A 21642-nucleotide genomic window follows, 5' to 3' on the forward strand; every position below is an offset into this window, starting at 1 on the left:
TAGTGTAACAAGAGACCTGGTGAGCAACCAGGGATTTCATAACGCTGCTAATTATGCCCGGGACAAACAGTTTCCATGCCGGAGCTACCCGTGTGGAGAGGAGCTTGTCCGCACAAGGGAAAAAACAACATACAACCTCCTTCCACGGGGCAGCTGTCTGACACTCTGGAAGGCTCTCGTGCTGACTTGGAGTGGAGTCCAGTGGACAGTGAATAGTTTTCTCTACTTGATACCCAAAGAAGGAGTTGTCCACAGGCCGCCTCAGCCCTTCATTTCTTCTTCTATGCTTAGGAGGCAATCATTTTTATTATTGATTTATTTATGTATTTAATGTGTATGCGTGTTTTGCCTGCATGGATGCATGCACAACTCTGTTTCTGGTACCCATGTAGGTCAGAAGAGGGCATTGGATGCCCTGGAACCAGAGTTATGGGTGGCTGTGAGCCAACTGTGGGTGCTGGGAACTGAACTTAGGTCCTCTGTAAGAACAGCAAGTCCTTTCAACCACAGACCTGAGGTGTACAGCAAACACAATCTCAAAACTAAGACTCCCAGAGCTGTGCCTCTTCTGTGTGTGGTCACTCTATGTGTCTAATTTGGTTCCCCATCTTCCATATTTCCCCCCAGGTAATGTCTGACCACCCCAGCTTGCCTTCAGCAAGCATCCTGCTTGGTCAAACTGGCTGAACGCCCATGACTTGGATGCTGCTTCTTAGACATTTTCTATCCAATGACCCTCATCCAATGCCACAGCCAGAGTCAATTCCCACCTAGATACCAAGGTCTCCGTTCAAAGGATCTAATATAACTTGTCCTACCTCTCTAACTGCTGCCAGGGATGCATTAGTAGCAACTTTTCTCTTTTGTTTTTCTTTTTCTTTTTTTTTTTTTTTTTTTTTTTTTGGATGGGAGTTTGTGTTGAACTTGTAATTCCCCTGTCTCAGCCTTCCAAGTGCTGAGACTACAGGTGTGTGCCACCACGTCCAGTTCTAAAAATTAGTTTTGAAGAATAAGTACTGTTAAATGACCATCCCTCCCTACTGGGAGGTGCAAGGCAGGAGGGATGGCCGATGGATAGTCTAGACCCAGGTTTACAAGCCTTCCTTTTTTCCCCGATATACTTCACCAGTAAAAAAAAAAAAAACGTTTTTAATCTATGGGTGTCAAAAGATAGGGAAGCCTTGACTTTAAAAGGAAAGGAAAGGACAGATGATTTGTTTTATTTTTTCTTTTAAACTTTTTTTAAGCTTTATCTATGTATTTATTTATTATACATTGTCCCGTCTGCACGTATCCCTGCAGGCCAGAAGAGGGCGCCAGATCTCATTACAGATGGCTGTGAGCCGCCATGTGGTTGCTGGGAATTGAACTCAGGACCTCTGAGCCATCTCTCCAGCCCTGATTTGTTTTCTCATGTCATGCACTACATACCTTTCTTGTTAGCTTTGCTGCGGTGAAGTGAGACCAGGAATTTCCCAACACCTTTGGATTTCCCACACTCTTTTTTCAGAGCCGTTGAGGAATAAACAATACGAATGTGCTGGTTGATTTCTCTATCTGACGAATTCAAAAATTCTGGGTAATCATCAATCTGGGGGAAAAAAGAAATTGACCTCACTGAACACAACGCCTACTCTCTTGGGGAAAAATAAATGCCACAAACTGAGAACACATTGAATGTGAGTTGTTTTCATAGTTCTCCACTGGGGCATGTCTTCTCTTCTTGTTCTCAGCTTCTTCCATTTGCTCTAGTTCTAAAAAAAAAAAAAAAAAAAAAAAAAAAAAGCAACAGAGGCCAAGAGACCATTTACCCCATAGGATCATTCAATAAAAAGCAATGGTGTTTTTCTTAAAACACCCCTTGACGTCATTGTTTTGAATGTTTTAATATGTCTGTGTGTGGTATGTGTGTGTGTGTGTCTGTGTGTGTGTCTGTGTGTGTCTGTATGTGTGTATCTGTGTGTGGTGTGTGTGTGTCTGTGTGTCTGTGTGTGTGGTGTGAGTGGTGTGTGTGTCTATGTGTGTGTGTCTGTGTGTGTGTCTATGTCTGTGTGTGTCTGGGGGGGTGTCTGTGTGGTGTGTGTCTGTCTGTCTGTGTGTGTCTCTGTGTGTGTGTGTGTGTGTGTGTGTGTGTATCTGTGTGTGGTGTGTGTGTGTCTGTGTGTCTGTGTCTGTGTCTGTATGTGTCTGGGGGGGTGTCTGTGTGGTGTGTGTCTGTCTGTCTGTGTGTGTCTCTGTGTGTGTGTGTGTGTGTGTGTGTGGTGTGTGTGTGTCTGTGTGTGTGGTGTGAGTGGTGTGTGTCTGTGTGTGTGTGTCTATGTCTGTGTGTGTCTGGGGGGGTGTCTGTGTGGTGTGTGTCTGTCTGTCTGTGTGTGTCTCTGTGTGTGTGTGTGTGTGTGTGTGTGTGGTGTGTGTGTGTCTGTGTGTGTGGTGTGAGTGGTGTGTGTGTCTGTGTGTGTGTGTCTATGTCTGTGTGTGTCTGGGGGGGTGTCTGTGTGGTGTGTGTGTGTGTGTCTGTGTGTGTCTCTGTGTGTGTGTGTGTGTGTGTGTCTCTGTGTGTGTGTGTGTGTGTCTGTGTGTGTGTGTGTGTGTGTGTGTGTGTGTGTGTGTGGTATGAGCTCCCAGGTAGAAGGAGAAAAATCCAGTTAAGTTGTTCTCCAGCCTGCAAACACGCATCATGACACACATCAATACACAGGCATGACAGAACACACACGAATACACATAGACACATGGGGATGAGGGGTTTAAAAAGGAAAGAAAGAATTTCTGAATGAGTGATGGAATTTTACTATTTGGAATCATTGTTTTTAATTTTTGAGACAGTATCACTACGAATTCCTGGTTGTTCCAGAACTCAATGCAGACCAGCTGGACCACACTTAGATCCATGTATCTAATTCGATATCGGGTAGTAGAAGTAAGGCTAGAAAAGCCAACTTCCTTTCAGGATTTAACATCGTCTAGGAACAGTAAACTTTAAGCCTCCCGCCTGCCCTAGGGAAAGGCCATTCTCATCATAGTGCGACGTGGCATCCGGCCTGCAGACACGGGGCTGGAGAGCCCTACATCTCGCAGGCGACAGGAAGTGTTCTGTGACCCTGGGAATGGCTTGAGCACAGGAGACCTCAAAGTCAATCCAGAATGGAACATGGATTTATGATCTGTCAAAACCGCATCACAACCAGCTATGGAATCTTGAAGCAGCGGCCAAGGCAACAGTTGAGCTGGCCATCAGTTCTGGAGCGTGTCCCTAGTGTGCTGCTACACTGCACGCTGGCCTCTTCAGGCAACGGGCCAGCTGGTTCGGTGTGATTTCTGGATTGTGTCCCCCAAAGCGCCTGCCCCAGGGCACAGGGCCTGGACTCCACCTGGTTTTCTACAGTGGGACTGATGAACTGTCACCTTAAAGGCATTAGACTGATTTATTCACCAGGTGAAAAGTATTTTCTGATACCTCCACTTCCATTCTGAATGACCGAAACAGCAAAGGCGCCTCCTCTGATGAAGAGGGAATCCGGTCTCCTCACCCTAAGTTCCCAACCTTGGAGCTACACTCCCAGTATGACTGGGAGTGATTTAACTGACCCCTCAGCAATCAGGAGGGCAACGACCCAAGGGCATCCACTGAGAGTCAGGCCGACACCGGAGCAAAGGCGATCCAAGCAGTCCCTGTACATGGCAGCCTCGCCCGCAGCGGGGAACCATGAACCCGGACCATCCAGGGAAATGTCAGGAACAGAGAGGAACCAGTGTGCAGACTCAAGAGCCAGCTCGGCCCCACAAGAGGATGAAGCAGGAACAGGGTGAAATTGAGCTTGGGTGTGAAGAACCCAGCAAGGGTCAGGTACGGAAACCCCAGGAAGAGGACTCATTACAGCTAAAGCCCCAAGAGTGTGCCGAAGGCTCCCAGGCAGAGGAGACGTCTGTGGATGGTGGCAAAGGTCACAGGCGCCCCTACTGCAACATAGAGGAAGATGTTCAGAAACACCACAAGGAGAAGTACTGAAGGCTGTCGGAACACCGTCAACCCGGTGATCATGCGAGCTCTGACCCTCACAGCGCTCACACGAGCCCCGAGGACACCCTGAAGGTAAAGGCCGTGAGAAAGACAGATTCACAACTCTGAACCAACTCACGCTGGGGCAGAACAATCTGTCTGTGTGGGGTGTGTGTGTGTGTGTTTGTCTATACAACTCACGCTGAGGCAGAACAATCTGTCTGTGTGGGGTGTGTGTGTGTGTGTGTGTGTGTGAGTGTATGTTTGTCTGAGTGTGTGGGGTGTGTGTGTGTGTGTGTGTGTGTGTGTAGTCTATACAACAGCAGAACTCTAGAGAGTGCCTTCAAAAGTAGCTTTAATGACTACATCAGCACTTTAGCTAGGCTTGCTCACGCTTTTGGAAACTGAGAGGAAGCATAGAAAATGCCTGTAAAGACCTAAAGTGCATTGAAACTCTTTTTCCCTAAAAGAGAAACTCCGCCTTCTGCAAACCGTGCAGATTTCTCATCTAACTTTTTTTGTAGCCACTACCTTCATCCTTTTTTTTTCTCCTTGTGAAGAGAAAATGGGATTGGGTCTACCCGTGTGGAGGGTTGTTGAGTCTGTTTGCTTGGCTGGCTGGCCTTTTGGCTTATCTCCCTGAAGTGTGTAACTATGCCTTAGATTCACAGAAGGTGTCTAGTCACACAGCCCACAGGGAGAGCTGGGCCCAGAAGCACTGGGGCTCGCTTGTTCTGTGGCTTACAGTCATTCGTGTGACAGGGGGCAAAGGCAGAGAGGGAACCTGAGTCAAGTAACCAGAAAACGAGCTTGTAGGGAAAGGTGAGGCGTCTCAGGACAAGGGGAGGGTGTGTAAGAAGCGGCCTCAGAGAGAGGACAGCGCCCAGGGAGGAAGGGGACTAACTCAGCTGCTGGGCAGTGTCAGGATGTCACAGAGGGACTAAGAAATTAGGGACTATGACACTCTCAAAGAATTAGTGAAAATATTGAATTTTTAAAAGCTAGGAAACTCCACCATGGTGTGATGGTACAGAAACATTTGTGCACTTGGGAGGCAGAGGCAGGCAGGTCCCTGCAATTGAAGGACAGCCTACAATAGCAAGTCCTAAACAGATAAGCAAGTTCCAGGGCAGCCTGTGATAATCACTGAGGCCCATTCAAAAAAAAATTTTTTTTGAGAAAATTCTATACATTTTCTATGAGCCCATCACATTGGTACCAGATAAAGCAATTCTGTGATGACCACCTTTCAGTTGACCTAGGAATTAGGGAGCGGAGAGATGGCTCGGATGCTCTTGCAGGAAACCAAGTTCAGTTCCCAGCCCCCAAGCTGGGCAGCTTAGAACCACCTGTATGTAACTCCAGCTCCAGCAGGATCCAATGCCTCTGGCTTCCACAAGCACCAGCTCTCATATGCACACACACACAATAAAAATAGATCACTGGGCACTGGTGGCTGGCTCACACCTTTAGTCCCAATAGTCAGGAGGCAGAGGCAGGCAGATCTCTGAGTTCCAGGCCAGCCTAGCCTACAGAGCAAGTTCCAGGACAGCCAGGACTACACAGAGAAACCCTGTCTAGAAAAGCCAAAAACATAGGCTGGGCATTGGTGATGCATGCCTTTAGTCCCAGCACTCAGGAGGCAGAGGCAGGCTAATCTCCATGAGTTTGAGGCCAGCCTGGTCTACAGAGCTAGTTCCAGGACAGGCTCCAAAACAATACAGAGAAACTCTGTCTCAAAAAGCAAAAAAACAAACAAAAAAAAGAGAGAATTAGAAAAGAAAGAAAAAGATGAGAAGGAAAAACCAAAACCATATATTTTCATTCATTTACCTTAGGGGAAATCTATGGAGCTTAGTATAAGTCTCTATGCTATAATAATCTGAGAAGTGTTTTATAAAATCTGATAAAAGGAAAATTTTGTGCTTGGCAGGATTATTTCTCAGGAAGAATAGTTTTAAGCCTTCTCACTTGAAATGCGGTAAGGAAAACATTGTGTATCAGTTTCCTACAGTGTGCATGGCCGACATAACTCATTGCCACAGCCCTGCTGGCATTTAGCAACACAAAGTTACTTCCTTTTAGTTGTGGAGATGGGAAGTCCAATGGGGAGACTTGAGGGGTGGGGGAGGGGTCAGTGAGCAGGGGCTGGGTGGGAGGACACTTGCCTGGGACTCACAAGGCCGGCCCTGCCTGCCTTTAGTCCCAGGAAAGAAAAACAGACAAGAGTGGATCTTGCTGAGCCCACAGTAAGGTACTGGTAGGCCTGTTCCCTTCTGGAGGCCCCAGGGAACCCTGTCGTGACATTTTCAGCCCCTAGATTTCAGCTGCCTTCCCATACACCCAATCCCTTCTTCCTCTGAAACTAACATTGGCTGCATGGGTCTTTCCCAGGCTGTCTCTCCCTCTGTTACTTACATGCCTACCAGAATACTACTAACTTATCCAATTTTATTTGCCTTCCCCCCCCCCCAAGACAAGGTTTCAGTGTGTAGCAGTCCTGGCTGTCCTGGAATTCATTTTGTAGACCAGGCTGGCCTGGAACTCACATAGATCCGCCTGCCTCTGCCTCCTGAGTGCTGGGACTAAAGGCGTGTGCCACCGCCGCTGGGCTTTATGTACTTTCTAAAAGATGGTTTCTTTTAGTTGTGTGTGTGTATGCGAGAGGAAGGGTATGCGCATGTGCACACAGGGTGTCTGATGCCCTGGAGCTGGGCTTACAGGAGGTTGTGAAGCATGTGGTGTGGGTATAGGAAACTGACTGGATTCTCCGGAAGAGCAGTGAGACACTGAATTGATGGGCCATCTCTCCAGCCTCTGTTTATTTGCTTTTTCAACAAGGGCTTGCCCTGTAGCCCAGGCTGGCCCCAAACTCATGGTCCTCCTGCCTCTATCTCTGGAGTGCTGGGGTTACAGGCATTCGACTTGTATTTTAAAGTCAGTTGAGTGGCATTGTCTGTTGTCCTTGTCACGTTGCATAACATAGTCACAGATTCCAAGGGTTTGGAGTGTGGTTATCTTCAAGGAGAGATTGCTATAACAACTCCCATTGCCCAAGGGGAACAATGACCCTATTAAAATGTTTATATCTTAGATTTGTGCAGCCCATATATAAATATTACATATTCTTCTGGGGTTTTTTGGTTGTTTCCTTTGGGGAGTTGTTTCGTTTCATTTGCAAAATGAGAGATTAAACTTAGTCATCATGCATTAATAGTCTTCTGCATCCTGGCTGGACTGTTGGATTAAAAAAATGCAAAGGCAATTTTTTTTTAATTAACTCAAAACACTGGAAATAAGGGCAACGATTTACTTCTTTTACTCAACACAAGAAGTAAATAGAACTGGCGCCGTGGCTCCTGAGGGAAGGGTGCCAAGACCCAACACCTGAGTTCGAGCCCAGGACCCTCAGGATGAGAGAACTTATACTAGCTGTCCTCTGACTTCCATATTCTCACTGTGACACACGCACTCACAAACATGCACGTGCGCACACAAAATAAGTATATCAACTAGAAGTTTTAAAGATAAAAATCGATGGGAACATGGCTGAGGAGGGAAATCTGAATTTAAAATAAAAAAGAAACTCCACTTAATTTTATTATTTCCTTTAAATGTGTTGAAACCGGGTTACGGTTCTCTCGGCAAAACAGCTCCCTTTGTCAGGAGCCTGGCTGACTTCTCCCTGGGGCCACAGGCTCAGGCAAGGGAGAGTAAAAGGAGGCGAGACACCCGTCCCAGTGGAGAAGGAAGAAGCACTTGGAAAGCAGTTTAGACTTAGCGACCAGGAGGCAGTGGGAGGGGAAACCGGAGAGGAGGCTATGTCTCCAGCCAACCTGTTCCCAGGGGACAGGGACATGGTGGCAACACTCCAGAAACCGGGGCGAGGCCAGGCTGTGCCTCCCGAGAGTCGGTTCTGATGCCACTCCTTCCAGGAAGTTTCCCCACCCAGTTTGGATGGAGGAAAGGGGCAAGGATCGTACGCGTCTCACGCAAACTCACTCGGTCCCTCACTTATTCGGGACCGGTCACATGTAAACTAAACACGAGCGAGCGGCTAGGGAGAAAACAAGACCCGCGGCAGCTCTTAACTCAACAGTAGCGTTTGTTTGCGCGGGTGTGAGCTCCGGCTCCTCCCACACACCCGCACCGGCTCGAGAGGTTGGCTTGCAGGCGTGTTCCTACAGGGGGATGAGTCGTCAACTCAAGCGGAGGCCGGGTGCGGGGTGCAGGGGGTGGGCAGGGACGAGAAAGGGGGCACGTGGTTATTTGGAGTTTTACCGCCATCCCCAGCTTTCCCGCGCAGCTGCTTCCACTGGCAGTGAGAGGTGGGGTGGTCCTGGCGGGATGGGGAGGGTGCCCCTCTCTCTGGTGCCGGGGGGGGGGGGGGATGCGAGAGCTCAGCAAGGAGCCCGCCAGCCCGCCCGCCAGCCCGCGCGCGCGCTCCTCACCAGGTCGATGGCCAGGACGTCCCGCAGAGCCACGACCCTCCGGATGGACTTGGGCGGGTTCTCGGTCAGGTAGATAAGCCGGTCGCTGAGCACAACGTACTTGAACGTGTGCTTCTCGGCGTCGGACACCACGATGCACGGCTCGTAGGCGCGGACGGCGTCGTAGACCTCGGGCGCCAGGTGCCGCCGCAGGAACGCGTCCAGACGGCTGTTCGTGCGCGCCGGGAAGCCGGACCGCGCGGGGCTGGCCATGAGGCATCGGCGACCAGACAGTGTCCCCGCTGGCTGTGCCTCCACGACACCCAGTGGAACCTGCGCGCGCCACAAAGCCGCGTGCCAGCTGCCTCCGCCACCACCGCGCCGGGACCCCGGGAGCTGACCCCCAGCTCCAGGAACCCGCTCCACCGTCTGGTTTCCGAGCCCCCTGCTCGCCTGGTCCCGCCCCTAATCTTTGTCCGCACCCTCCACGGCGATGGGCGTGGCGAGACTAAGGTCTGTCTCGCAGGGTTGATTGACAACCGAGAACCACTCAAGGGTCTGGGAAGGAATAGTTAGGAGCCCCTGTCCAGTTACTGAAACACATGGCCCCATACAAACTCCGTCGATGATGGAGGCCAGCTTTAATCCGACTTCCTGTTAAAGAGAAACTTGAGGCATCGAGTCTGACCGATTTGAGAATCCTATAATGACAGACTTGGCACTTGACAGAACACTGGTTAATATGACCCTAACACCGACTTTGCATCTTTGTTGTCTCAGACGCAGGACTCTGCCTGCCTCAAAGGGACTCGTAAATTGCTCTGGGTACGCAGGCCCATCCAAGCCATGCGCCTGTGTTCCCCAGGACAAAGTGGAAAAGGAATGGACGGAAATCAAAGCTGATGGGATGAAGGGTGTGAACCCAAGAGATGCAGAGCAATAAAGGCGCCGCTTCATGCTTGCCAGCCAGGAAGAGCACGGTTTGTTAGTTAGCGACATGAGAAGGGGAACACATACTTGCCCTAGAAAAGCCATCTTTTCCTCCCACCCCTTCCCGTTCATCTAAAGACCGGAGGATGGAGCCGGGTGGGGGTGGGAGGGACAGACTGCAAGTCTGACATTCCAGAGACTGAGGCCTGAGGATGGCCATAAACCGGAGGTCTGCCGTTTGCTGGTCTAACGAGTTCTGGACCGCACAGCATGACCCTGCCTCAAAAATATGTGGGAAAAGATACAATGTTTCCTAACAGACCTTATTAAAACCTGATGTTCCTTGTGGTGATTTACATTCTCCTTTCATATTTTACTATTAAGTACTGAATGTTGTAAACAATTCCAAATCCACTGTGGGAGAAGAGGGTAAATGTATTGCGATGTCTAGCCAGATACTGTGGACTAACACACTACCCTAGGGAAAGGAGTACTTAGGCCTAGTTAAACAAAGCAGTAATAAATAACTAGACCACCTTGTTTCTTAGACTCGATTGGTAAGAGTAGGAAGCAAGTGCCACCTGCTGGCAAAATCTCAAATGGCCTTAGCACTGCGGTGTCCCTGACCCCTATAGTCATGGATAACCCATGGCCACTTTAAGCCAGGAGAAAGGCAAACCCTCACCTGTGCCTAATGGTTACCCCACAGCAGCAGCTCGGTGACAAGTGACTATAACAACACAGGTGCAGAGTGAAGACCAAGGGAGGGAGCCTCACTTCAGACCACTGTTCTGTCTGTGGGTTTCTTGTTTTATAACCCACTTCCCAGGACCCTGGCCAGAAATGGCAATGCACCAGCCGTATGTGCCAAAAAGCCCGCTAGGAATCAACCAGCTTTCGGTGACCAAGACCTCAACCTTAACCCATCTTTAAATGAAGCCTACGAACGTGTCACTGGGATGACCTCATTTAAGCCTGGCGACTCACAGAGAAAGCAGTGCCAAGGTTTCCAGGTACCCAAAGTTCTATACCGTTGCCAGGGCAACAGCAAAGCTCAGCTTGCAGGGATGGGGTTAACCACAAAGGGAGGTTTACTGACTGGATCTGGAGCCAGGAGGATTGGATTAGATCATTAACCCTGTTGCTCACTATCTGTGAGATTCTTTTGGGGGGGCTATAAATCACTTACCCAGTCAGTGATGGTGGCATTCAGGAGGCAGAGGCAGGCTAATTTCTGTGAGTTCCAGGCCAATCTAGTCTACAGAGAGTTCCAGGGCAGGCTCCAAAGCTAAGGAAACACTGCCTCAAACCTTCCCCGCCCCCACACAAAATCAGTTAACCTTGTGGAGGTTAAGTTTCATCACATGTGAAAGACACCTGCTAACACTTGCTCTACCTGCCAAAGGTCGAAAGTGAGAACCAGAGAGCACCTCAGACACGAGGAGCCCACAATCCCCTAGGTTTTTCCAATCTTTCCATGGGCAGCTAACCCGAACACGAGAGATGAGCACCTACTCCTTGTCTTCTAAGCCCATCCAAACTCAAGAAACGGGGCACAGATTCTGAGCAACGATGCATTTGATAGACATTCCTACCAGAAGGATGGAGCATTGCTTGTGTGGGGAGAGCCTCAAAAGGCTCAGTCACTGACTACCATCAAAGCAGAGTGGTGGGCTTCGTCCAGGGACAGCTGACTGAATTAACTTAAGGCAAAGAAGTTATGAGAACACCACCATGAAGGCAGGCACATCTGGGTTCAAATGCCAGCCCTCCCATGATAGCTAAATGACCTTGAAGGTCACTCAATGCCACAGTTCCCCGTCTGGGGATGGGAATACAGGTCCCAGTACCACAGCACGGTCACCATTAGCTAGGCTTGAAATGATGGAGAGAAGTTCCTGTCCCACCCCAGGTCCTGCGTCATTTATAAACACACAGGGGAATAGTATTAATCATAAACTGTTTGGTCTATGGTTCAGGCTCCTTACTGGCCAACTCTCTCTTAATTATTAACCCATTTCTATTAATCTGTGTCTCTCCACGTAGTCTTGGTATACTGGTGACGTCTGGGCCTCTTGCTCTCTCAGAAGCGACATGGCATCTCTCCGGCAACTCACTCTCATTCCTCTTCCCAGAATTCTCCTCGTCTGGTAGTCCCGCCTGTACTTCCTGCCTGGCTACATCCTGCCTGTCCATTGGCTGGAACAGCTTTATTCGTCAACCCATTAGAGAAACATATGTTCAAGCATACAGAAGGACATCCCCCACCATAAAGAATTGGGAAGAGTAAAAGGAGACTGGACTGGATTCCCAGCAGCGCAGAAGGGATAAAACCAAGAAAGGGAAGACCAGGCACGATGGCAATGTGCCTGTCATCTTCCACTGCCTCTACTCGGCAGGCAGAGGCAGGAGGATTCTTCAAGACCAGCCTGGCTTACATGGAGACTCATCTCAAGAAAACAAAACAAAACCAGGTGCCATGCATTTAATCTCAACACTCAGAAGGCAATGGCGGGCAGATTTCGGTGAGTTCAAAGCTGGCCTGGTCTAAATACTACATACTGAGTTCAAGGACAGTCAAGGTTACATAGAGAGAGCCTGTTTCAAAAACAAAACAAATAATAAAAAAAAAAAAAAGAAAGAAAGAAAGAAAGAAAAAGGAAGGAAGGAAAGGGAAGGGAAGGGGAAAAACCCACAAAGAAAAACCAAAACAGAAAAGCCAGTGCCTGACAGTGAAGAACAAGAGTTAGAGTTAAGAGCACTGGTTACACAATCAGAAAGACCAGAGTTCAGAGACCAGCACCCATAACGTGCCAAGAATCCACGAACCCCTGTAACTTCCTGCTCCAAGGACCGGACGCCGTCCTCCGGCCTTTGTGCACATGCAGGCACACAGGCAGCAAACAAGTAGAGAAGTTTAACAAGTGCGTGATTTCCTGTCATCATCCTCTCTCCTTATAAAATACCAAGTTGAAGTTACTCCTGGATACTAAGTGTTAATCCCACCTCAGGAGAATAAGACCATTACCACAGTCTTATCCAAATCTGAAGGAGGCTTTAATTAAATACCGGCCAGGAGGATGGACTCTAGGCAGGTCCATTCCAAGGAATGGCCACGAGTCACATCTTGCATTGGGTTAAAAAAGGCAACCCCATAAGGCTATGTATTCCCCATCAAGTCCAATCAAGAGCAAGCATATATCCTGATTAATTTCCTGCCTACATACCTCCCATCTACATGTGATCAAGCATATCTGGGTCAAACAAATGTGTTAAGGGGGAGCAAAAACAAGAGCCTCCAGCACTTCAGGGAGTGTCTGTCTTTGGGCAAGGGGCTTACAGATTAGAAGCATTTTTGCCTCTCATAGCTCTCTTAGGTGCAGTAATTAAAACTTAAACATAACTTTGCTGTCTCTGGTACATGAGCTAGCTTGTTAGAGCCCATTCCCAATGAGGGGATGCCATGCTCAGACTTAACCAGAGGGGAGGGGCTTGGTCCTGCCCCAACCTAATTTGCCAAACTGTGTCCACTCCCCATGGGAGCCCTTACCTGTTGGGGGGGGATGGGGGATGGGGGGTGGGATGGGAGTCTGACACTAATCTAACCTTTCTGGCTTCAGATTAAAGATCAGAGTCTAAAACAAGGATGCCACACACACTATAGGACAGTATTTTACCATACACATTCATTCATTTTAGTCCTTTGATTTTTGTTGCTGGGATTTGAACTTCACACAAACTTGTCTAGTGTTCTTAAGCTATTTCACCTGCAAGAACAGAATTTTTGCTTTATTCTCAGATAATACACATCAAACTAGAGAACAAGAAATACCTTTCAGTATTTCAGGTCTAGGGATCTCTAAAATTTGCTTTTTTTTTTTTTTTTTCTTTTTTGGGGGACGGGCTGTTTATTTGTTTCTTCGTGACAGGGTTTCTCTGTGTAGCCCTGGCTGTCCTGGAACTTACTCTGTAGACCAGGCTGACCTCCTCCTGATGCTGGGATTAACACAGGGTTAAAAGTGAATGCTATTTCTCATGGCTTTTTTTTCCTTTCTTTGTAGTCACTTTTCTGTCTGCGTGGACACCTGCACACCAGCAGAGGGCGCCAGATCTCACTACAGATGGCTGTGAGCCACCATGTGGGTGCTGGGAATTGAACTCAGGACCTCTGGAAGAGAAGCCAGTGCTCTTAACCACTCAGCCATCTCTCCAGCACCATAGTCACTTTTTTAAAGATTTACTATGAAACATACAAGCACAGATCTTTTTATACCCAAAAATTTAGAAGAAAGCAAAAGAATCTCCCTAAATCATAGCACCAAAGATAACCCTTCCCCCCCTCCCGTCCCCGGCCTTTTGAAACCCAACAGGAGGAGCTTTGAGGGTCTAATAACCTCCAGTGGAAGGAAAGGGAACTGCTCCGCCCTCATGCACTAATTACCTTCTCAAAGCCCCGCCTCTAAATACAGCGAGATCAGAGTTCTAACGTCTGCTTTTGGGAGGGACCGGTAAGAAATCGTGGACCAAGAACATTTAGAACTAGCCCACAGAACCAGCGTGTGGCATGCTGGCTAGAGCCTGTAACCCCGGGATTGGGAAATAGAAGAGGGACAAGGGAAAGACGGCCTCAGGGCCCCTCAAAGGCTACATAGAGAGTTCTAGAACAGCCTGTACTACCAAGTGAGATATCGTTGCACAAAACAAAACAAAACAAAAAACAAGTCAGAGGTGTAGAACTAACTTCAGGGAATAAGCCTAGCACCAGGTGCTGAAACTATGGAAACGGGTAACTACTGAAGAGACATGGGCACACAATAGGAAATCAAATGACTACAAAATAACCCAGAGGACAAATTGAGGGAGCAGCCAAAGACGGTAAGGGACCTAAAGATGAGACCGCCAGAAGTAACGAGCAATGAGGATTCCAAGGGCCGAAGAAATAGTAGTAGAGCAGTTGAAAGAAATATGTGGATTAGGAAAAGCAGACGTTTCTTGGGTGTCCACAGCTAATCCTGGCTGTCCACTAATCTGAAGTCAACTCAAGCCCCAGGGGCCTGAGGGCATTTCCTTCATTGGAAACCTGGAGGCTGGCAAGTCTCACAAAATCTGGGTCACTCCTATTGGTGACAGTCCTCATAGAAGAACTCGGAAGAAGGAAGCTTTCGCTTTTTTTTTTTTTTTTTTTTTTTTTCCTGCTTGCCCTTGCTCTTGCTAGTAAGTTAAGTTATCCTGTTCTGAGACATTCTTTCTACGGTATTAGAACCTACTACTTTGGGATTCCATATAAAAGGAAGACCAACAGCTCCTTCGGAACTCCCAGGGACCGAAACACCAGACTGGGACTGCCGAGACATCCAGCTAGTGAATTCTTGGTCTTTCTGTTGGAGACAGCCATGGTTGCACTATCTGGGCCACAGCCTGTAAGCCACTCTAATGAACCCCTTTATATATACCTATAAATGTATATATGCCTACATTTTACATATACATACATAAGGGGTATTTGTCCCATCCCCTTATTCCTTTAAAGGACCCTGACTGACACAGTTGGGACACTGCTGTATTAATAAGTGACTGCGGAGAAGCCATTACAAAAACAAAGAACCTGAGGGAGGGACAAATATGGTTTGCTAGAGTCAAGGAATGCTGAATCAAGAGACCAGGCTATCAAGATGCTATTTCCTTTCTGAGCAATGAGTTTAGACCAGGTTTCTTATCTAGGAATGTGATGGTGTGCTTGTTAAGGAGGACCGCATGAGAAAAGACGGTGAAGGTGTACTGCTCACCATATTCTGCCAAGAGCTCTGGCAGCTGGAAGAGGAGGCAGCAACAGAGCATGGTGATTCATCCCAGCTGAGACAGGAGGGGCTAGCCTGGGGTACCCAGCAGACCCTGCCTCTATAAACAAAATGGGTGGGAAGATGTAGACAGAGAGAGAAAAAAAAAGTTTTGCCGGGCGGTGGGGGCACACACCTTTAATCCCAGCACTGGAGAGGCAGAGGCAGGTGGAGCTCTGTGAGTTCAAGGCCAGCATGGTCTACAGAGCGAGTTCCAGGACAAGCTCTGAAGTCACAGAGAAACCCTGTCTCGGGGGAAATTTTTCTTTTCTTACTGTTGAAGGAAGAAGACCTCTGGAGCATGTTTACAGGAAGAACTGACTTCATCGTACAGTTCTATAACATCTCCTGACATAAGGGACCTTCGTGAGAGCCAAGGGCTCATGGAACTCCTAAGAGTTCATTATCATTTTGAAGCTCATATCGGTTACTCCGCCTCTCATGAACTTTGGTCTCTTCATCTATAAAATCAGGAAGAGAGCTGGGGAGATGTGCTTGAGTTCTTACTGCTCCTCCAGCTGATCCAAGTTTGGTTCCAGGTCCCTGGTCAGGTTGCTCCCAACTGCCTGAACCTCTAGTTCAAAGGGACCCACACCCTCTTCTGGCCTCCTCAGGCTCCTGCATACATATGGCATACATGTATGCATGCATGCATACATACATACATACATACATACATACATACATACACGCACGCACACACTGCTGTGCCCTTTTTAAGCTAAGGCTATCCTATTCAACAACTGCAACTCTGCTGCTGGCAGTAGGAATTCTGTCCCCTCAGGCATCAACTCTTCCAAAGCTACAAAGAGAACTTATCTAAATCTCTGTTCCTATATAAAAACAAAACAAAACACCTCAATATTCAAAGGTTGAGGTAGAACCCTGCTTCTCAGGGGGGCTGAATAGCAAGCTCACTTAGCTCACTTCCTCAGGTCTTCCAAGAAGTTCCTTTGCCTTTCCTCCACCCTGGCTATAAACCCTTCTCCACCTGGCTCCTCCCTGCAACTTCCTGTCAGCTCATTGCTGACCCAGCCTCCTGACTGCAGGTGAATTTTATTTAATCAAACACATTTTTGCAGAGCATAAACTGTGGAGAACCCCAGAGCAAAGTTAGCATCTTAGCAGCCATCTTTCCTACTAATCTCTTAGATACTAACATACTGGTAATTTTCCATTCTCCTATGACTGTTCTCCTGTTAAACACGATGATGCAACCTTACCACGAAAGAGTTCCAGCTGCAGGCTTACCCTATAGCAACTTATAGCAGAACACCTGCATCCTGCTTGGAAGGACATTCTGCCTCCCTCGCATCCTCCCTTTGGCCCATTCCCTCATTTCTCTACTACTTAAGCCCTGTGGTCATAGCCATTAAATGAGACATGATCAGAACACTGTCTTGTCTCCATCTCTCGAGTCTGTTGTTCTCTCATTCTCCCTCCCTCCCTCAGGGTCCCTGTTGACTGACCCCTCGGGCCAGGGCAATAAACAGAAGAAACACACCTTAAAATAATATTTTGCAACACATACAAACAAAAGTAAAATAAAATGATTTAAGAAATAAAACTGAGACAAATACCAGTACCTACCTCCATAGAGTGGTTGAGGGTTAATGCATGAACACTTAGAAATGTGTCTAGTGTATAGCATGTGCTCAAACATCTCGACAAGATATAAAGTTAACTGTACATGCAAAGATTGATGAGTTACCTGGCTCAGCCTAGACACAGGGGTGAGGGGGGTGGAAAGGTGCCTTGCTTCTGCCTTAACAAGATGATGGGACAGACTTAGTAGGCATACTGGGGGAGGCCTTACCCTCTCCCTGGAGCAGAAGGGAGGGGGCAGTGAAGAGAGCGGGAGGAGAGGACGGAGGGGGAACTGGGATTGGAATGTAAAAAATAAATTAATTAAAAAAGACAGAGAAAAAGAAGAAAAAGAGGGGGTGAGCCAAATGGTGGTGGTGCTACCTTTAATCCCGGCACTCAGGAGGCAGAGGCGGGCGGATCTCTGTGAGTTCGAGGCCAGCCTGGTCTACAGAGGGAGTTCCAGGCTCCAAAGCTACACAGAGAAACCCTGTCTGGAAAAAGAGGGGATGGATTTTGCTTAAGATTCCCTCTGGGAAAGAATTTTAGCTGTTACACCAACTGTATTCTACTCCCTCCCAGCCCCTCCTCACTCTGCTCCCAAGTTTCGTTAGCTCTTTTCTGTGGCTCTGGGGCAGTGGTCCTCACCCTTCCTAACCTAAGGTTATTTTCCTTGCTACTTCACAGCTGTAATTTCACTGCTGTTTTGAATCGAAATGTAAATATCTGTGTTTTCCAATAGTCTTGGGTGACCCCTATTAAAGGGTCATTCAACAGCCTTCCCCACAGGGGTCGAGACCCACGGGTTGAGAACCATTGTTCTAGGGAGTGAAGTTAGGGTAGCGGATGTAAGGCAAACACACTACCACTGAGCTGTATCTCTAGCCCTCTATTTACTTTTTTTAAGGTAGGGTATAGCTGTTTTTTTCCCCCTGCTGGCCTTGAATTTGAGATCCTCTTGCCTCAGCTTCCCAGCAGCCTGGATCACAGGCTTGCAGAACAGACCAAGCCTGTTCATTCTCCACTGGAGAATGCATCCAGCCTGGGTTCAGTATGTACTGAATGGTGGGATGTTAAATCTAAACCTTGAGCTAGGTATAGTGGTGCACACCTTTGATCTCAGCACTTGGAGGCTCAGAAGCAGGCAGACCTCTGAGTTCGAAATCAGCCTGGTCTACAGATTGAGTTGCAGGACAGGCAGAGCTACAGAGTCTGTCTCAAAAACAAACAAACAAACAAAAACTCTCTAAACATTGAACTCACTGTGTTGTTTCCTCTGGGATTAATACCATTCATTATAGTAGGATGCTCCTTAAAACATAAGGTATTAAAGGGGAGTTTAAACATTCCATCCTGCAAGTAAACTCTTTAAATTCAGGAAATGAACAACTCAAAGGTTTCATTGTGTCTCTAAGTCATTTCTGTTCCTGTAAGCAACTCCAGGAAAAGTCGTTGGTTGCCCAAGCTAGACTTTCATGGCAACCCTATTCTGGTCTGTCATCAGTAACGATAACTTGGGGTCAAATGAAAAAAGCAACATTGGACACGAGCTAGCAAAGATTGTAAGTATTAGACTTCTTATAAACACTTTCCTTTACACTGTTTTTGTTCTCGAGACAGGGTTTCTCTATGTAGCCCTGGCTGTCCTGGAACTCACTCTGTAGTCCAGGCTGGCCTCGATCTCACAGAGATCCTGCCTCTGCTTCCTGAGTGCTGGGATTAAATAGTATGCGCTCAGATTGCTTTTCTTTTCGTGGGCAAAATTAGAAACATCTAAATTGGACATGGTGGCTCCTGCCTGTAATTCCTGGGACTTAGGAGGTTGAGGGTGGATAACAGCTGGAGTCTAGGCCAGCCTGGGTTAAGCTATGAAAAACAAAACAAACAAAAAAACCCAAGTGACCAGCTAGACTATGCAGTGTGATCCTGAGTCGAATGCAAATCAAATAAGTCAAAATTCAGTTAATTTTAAAAGGCTGTGAGCCCTCAGGATCCTCAAGCTTCTGGGCTCTTGACACGTGGAAGCCCGGGAATGGAATTCCACAACTGGCTCATCACGTGCTCTAAGCCACATCCAGGAGCCCAGTGGTCTGAGCCATCCGTCACCTGTGACCAGTCCTCCCTGGAAGACGGGAAACGCACTTCAGGCCCCTGCTCACGGCGGGGCCCAATGGGGCCGACCATTGAGAAACCCTAGAGCACCCCAGCAACCTGCTCAGGGGAGGGCCGGATGCTCTCTCCCGACATGCACCACAGCCCCGCCGGGCCCGCCCCGCCCCTACCCCGCCCCGCCCCGCCCCTGCGAGCTCCAGGGAGCACGTGTGCGGGCCCCCGGAAGCGTCCCCGCGCGCTGCATGCTGGGAGTTGTAGTCCCCGGGGGTTCCCGGCCCGTGGACGGCCGTCTTGCTCTCTCCATGAGGCTGGGGCTGCTGGTGGTGCTGGGGCTGGGGCCGCTGCCGCTGCCGCTGCCGCCGCTGGCGCCGGTCCGCGCGGCACGACGCGGGGGGCGTGCCTCGCGCTGACTCAGCGGCGGCGTTAGCGGGGGCCCTTGCGCAGTTTCCCTTCCCAGGCCGCCGACCCCGCCCGCCGGCTTGCCAACCTGCCCGCTCCGCCCCGCTCCGCGCCGCGCCGCGCCGCGCCACGCAGGAGAAGGCGCCCGGGGACGCCGAGCCGGCGCCGAGAGGAGCGCGGCCCGGGCCAGCCCCGCTCGGGCGCTAGCGCTGCGGCTTGTAGCGGAGGGCTCCAGCGACAAGGACGAGGGCCGCTCGCCGTCCTCCCTGCGTGCGGCGGCCGGCCGGCCCATCGGGAGCGCCGGCGAGGAAGGGGGACTGGAGTGATGGTGACTGGAGGCTGGGGGCGGCGGGCCGGGGACCCTGCGGGGCGGGAGAGCCGGGCTTGGGGACGGGCTTGGGGACGAGCGGTGGCGGCCACGTCCCGACTGCGTGGCTGCCGGTTGCCGGGTGTTTCATCACCCCGGTGGCCACGAGGCTTCGCCCAGGGAGGGATCGGGGCTTCGGATAGGGGGCGAGGCCGGCCTAGAAGGCTGCACCCCCCTCCCCAACCCCATTTGTGATAGTTTAGGAGTGTGTCCCACCAGTTTCAACAGTAGAGACCTCAACTTGATGTGCTCCCCACCCCCGGGACAAATAGGAGGAAAAAAAAAAAAGTGCTGTTTCTGCGTAGTGAATAGCCAGCACGGGTAGCCCCCTTCCCCCCCCCAAAAAAAACCTTTGAGTCTTTATGGTCTTGCTGCAGTGGAGAAGCGTGATGCTTCCCTGTAACCTGAAAAACGAGTACTTTTTGAAAGCCTTCATTAGTTGTTACTGGGGGAAGTTACGTTGTATTAAAGCGACTTGTCAACTTGATGTTAAAAGGCTGGAAAGATTAAGTCAGTTTCAGACAGGCTTAAGTAGGTGTGGAGGAATTTTCCACATTGTTTGATTATTGACTTGATGGCTAAGGAAAAATTATAACTTCGTAGTTTATTTTTCGCCCCCTCCCCCCCCTCCATCCACCTTTGCAGATTGTATAAAATGTTTACCATATTGTAACAATGTTTAAGCCTGCTCGGATCCGTGGGTCAGAATACTAACCGTCCTTTTCCAGTCTTTATTAGGAATTTGTTACCTTTTAACACTAGTTATAGTTTTTCAATGCTTTGTTCACAGATAGGTGAACATTTTATTTCGATCACCCTAATGTTTTTTCCGAATATGTAAATGGCGAAGGTTTGTGAGGGATTCTTTTTCTATGGATAACTATAGCAAGTTTGCTTAGGGTTTTTGTTGTAGTTGTTGTTGATCCTGTGTTTCCGTGGGGCTCCTCCCCCCCCCTCAAAAGATTAACGTGAAAGGCAAAGTTTAAGCAGTTTTCCCCAGAGCAGTGGATAATTGAAAGGAAGTTTTAGATGGTTCTCAATCAGGGGTTTACATAAATTCTTAAACCGACTTCTCTCTGAGCATTTATAAGAGGAATAATACTTTGCTTTCTCTGGCGGAACCATTTTGCTTTTCCATCTGTTCAAAATACCATTCTGGTTCAAGAATGCTTCGAATAATTCATCCTGTGTGCCTACCTCTGAATTTATCAGCTATTGGAGACATGCTTTGCCTACCCCTCCCCCCCAGAAAGGAATGCATACTTTTCTGTGTAGCCTCAATTTTTGTTTTGTTTTTGAGACAAAAATCTCACTGTAGCCCTGGCTAGCCAGATAATCTGTATGTAGATATACCAGGCTGGCTTTGAAGTCACAGATCCTCTGCCTCTACCCCCCAAAGCAATGTGCTACCTTGACTAATGACTGGGGTTTGGTTTTTTTTTTTTGTTTTGTTTTGTTTTGTTTTGTTTTTTGTTGGTTTTTTTTGTTTTTTGTTTTTTTTTGTTTTGTTTTGTTTTTTTTTGGTTTGGTTTTTGGTTTTCTGAGACAGAGTTTCTCCTGGAACTCTATCAGTAGGCCAGGCTGAACTCACCCGATACCCACCTGCCTCTGCCCCCCCCCCCCCCCAGTGCTGGGATTAAAGGCAGGAGCCACTACATACTACACCCCAGCTGGGTTTTGGTTTTTAATGACAAGATTGGAAAATAGATCTAGGACTTGAAAATGTACCTTTATGTATTTATCTTGTATATAGGTGTGTATTTGTGTGTACACACAGAGGAGTTGATTCTCTTCTACCATGTGGATCTAGGGAATCAAGAGCCTGAACCCCAGTCATCTTCCTGCTTGAAACCCAGAACTTTTGGGGGGAGGGGGGATCAAGACAGGTTTTGTTTGTAGCTTTGTAAACCAGGCTGGTCTCGAACTCACAGAGATCCACCTGCCTCAGCCTCCTAAGTGCTGGGATTAAAGGTGTGTACCACC

At 48.6% G+C, this 21642-nt stretch overlaps 2 protein-coding genes across 2 annotated transcripts in view; one reads left to right on the forward strand and one right to left on the reverse strand.

The window, feature by feature from the left end:
- The window catches only part of CUNH12orf56 (chromosome unknown C12orf56 homolog), a 36420-nt gene extending 27617 nt beyond the window's left edge, over positions 1 to 8803 (reverse strand). The window contains 2 exon segments of the mRNA XM_051176170.1: positions 1432 to 1591; positions 8452 to 8803. Coding sequence (XP_051032127.1) covers positions 1432 to 1591; positions 8452 to 8703 — 412 coding nt within the window. The 5' untranslated portion in view covers positions 8704 to 8803.
- A 10739-nt stretch (positions 8804 to 19542) lies between these two features.
- Xpot (exportin for tRNA) overlaps positions 19543 to 21642 on the forward strand; it is a 39989-nt gene continuing 37889 nt past the window's right edge. The window contains exon 1 of the mRNA XM_051176169.1: positions 19543 to 19620. The gene's annotated coding sequence lies outside the window, so the exon portion shown is untranslated. The remainder of the gene's footprint in view (positions 19621 to 21642) is intronic.

The sequence above is a fragment of the Phodopus roborovskii genome, unplaced genomic scaffold (assembly GCF_943737965.1).
Source record: "Phodopus roborovskii unplaced genomic scaffold, PHOROB, whole genome shotgun sequence".
Lineage (NCBI taxonomy): Eukaryota > Metazoa > Chordata > Mammalia > Rodentia > Cricetidae > Phodopus > Phodopus roborovskii.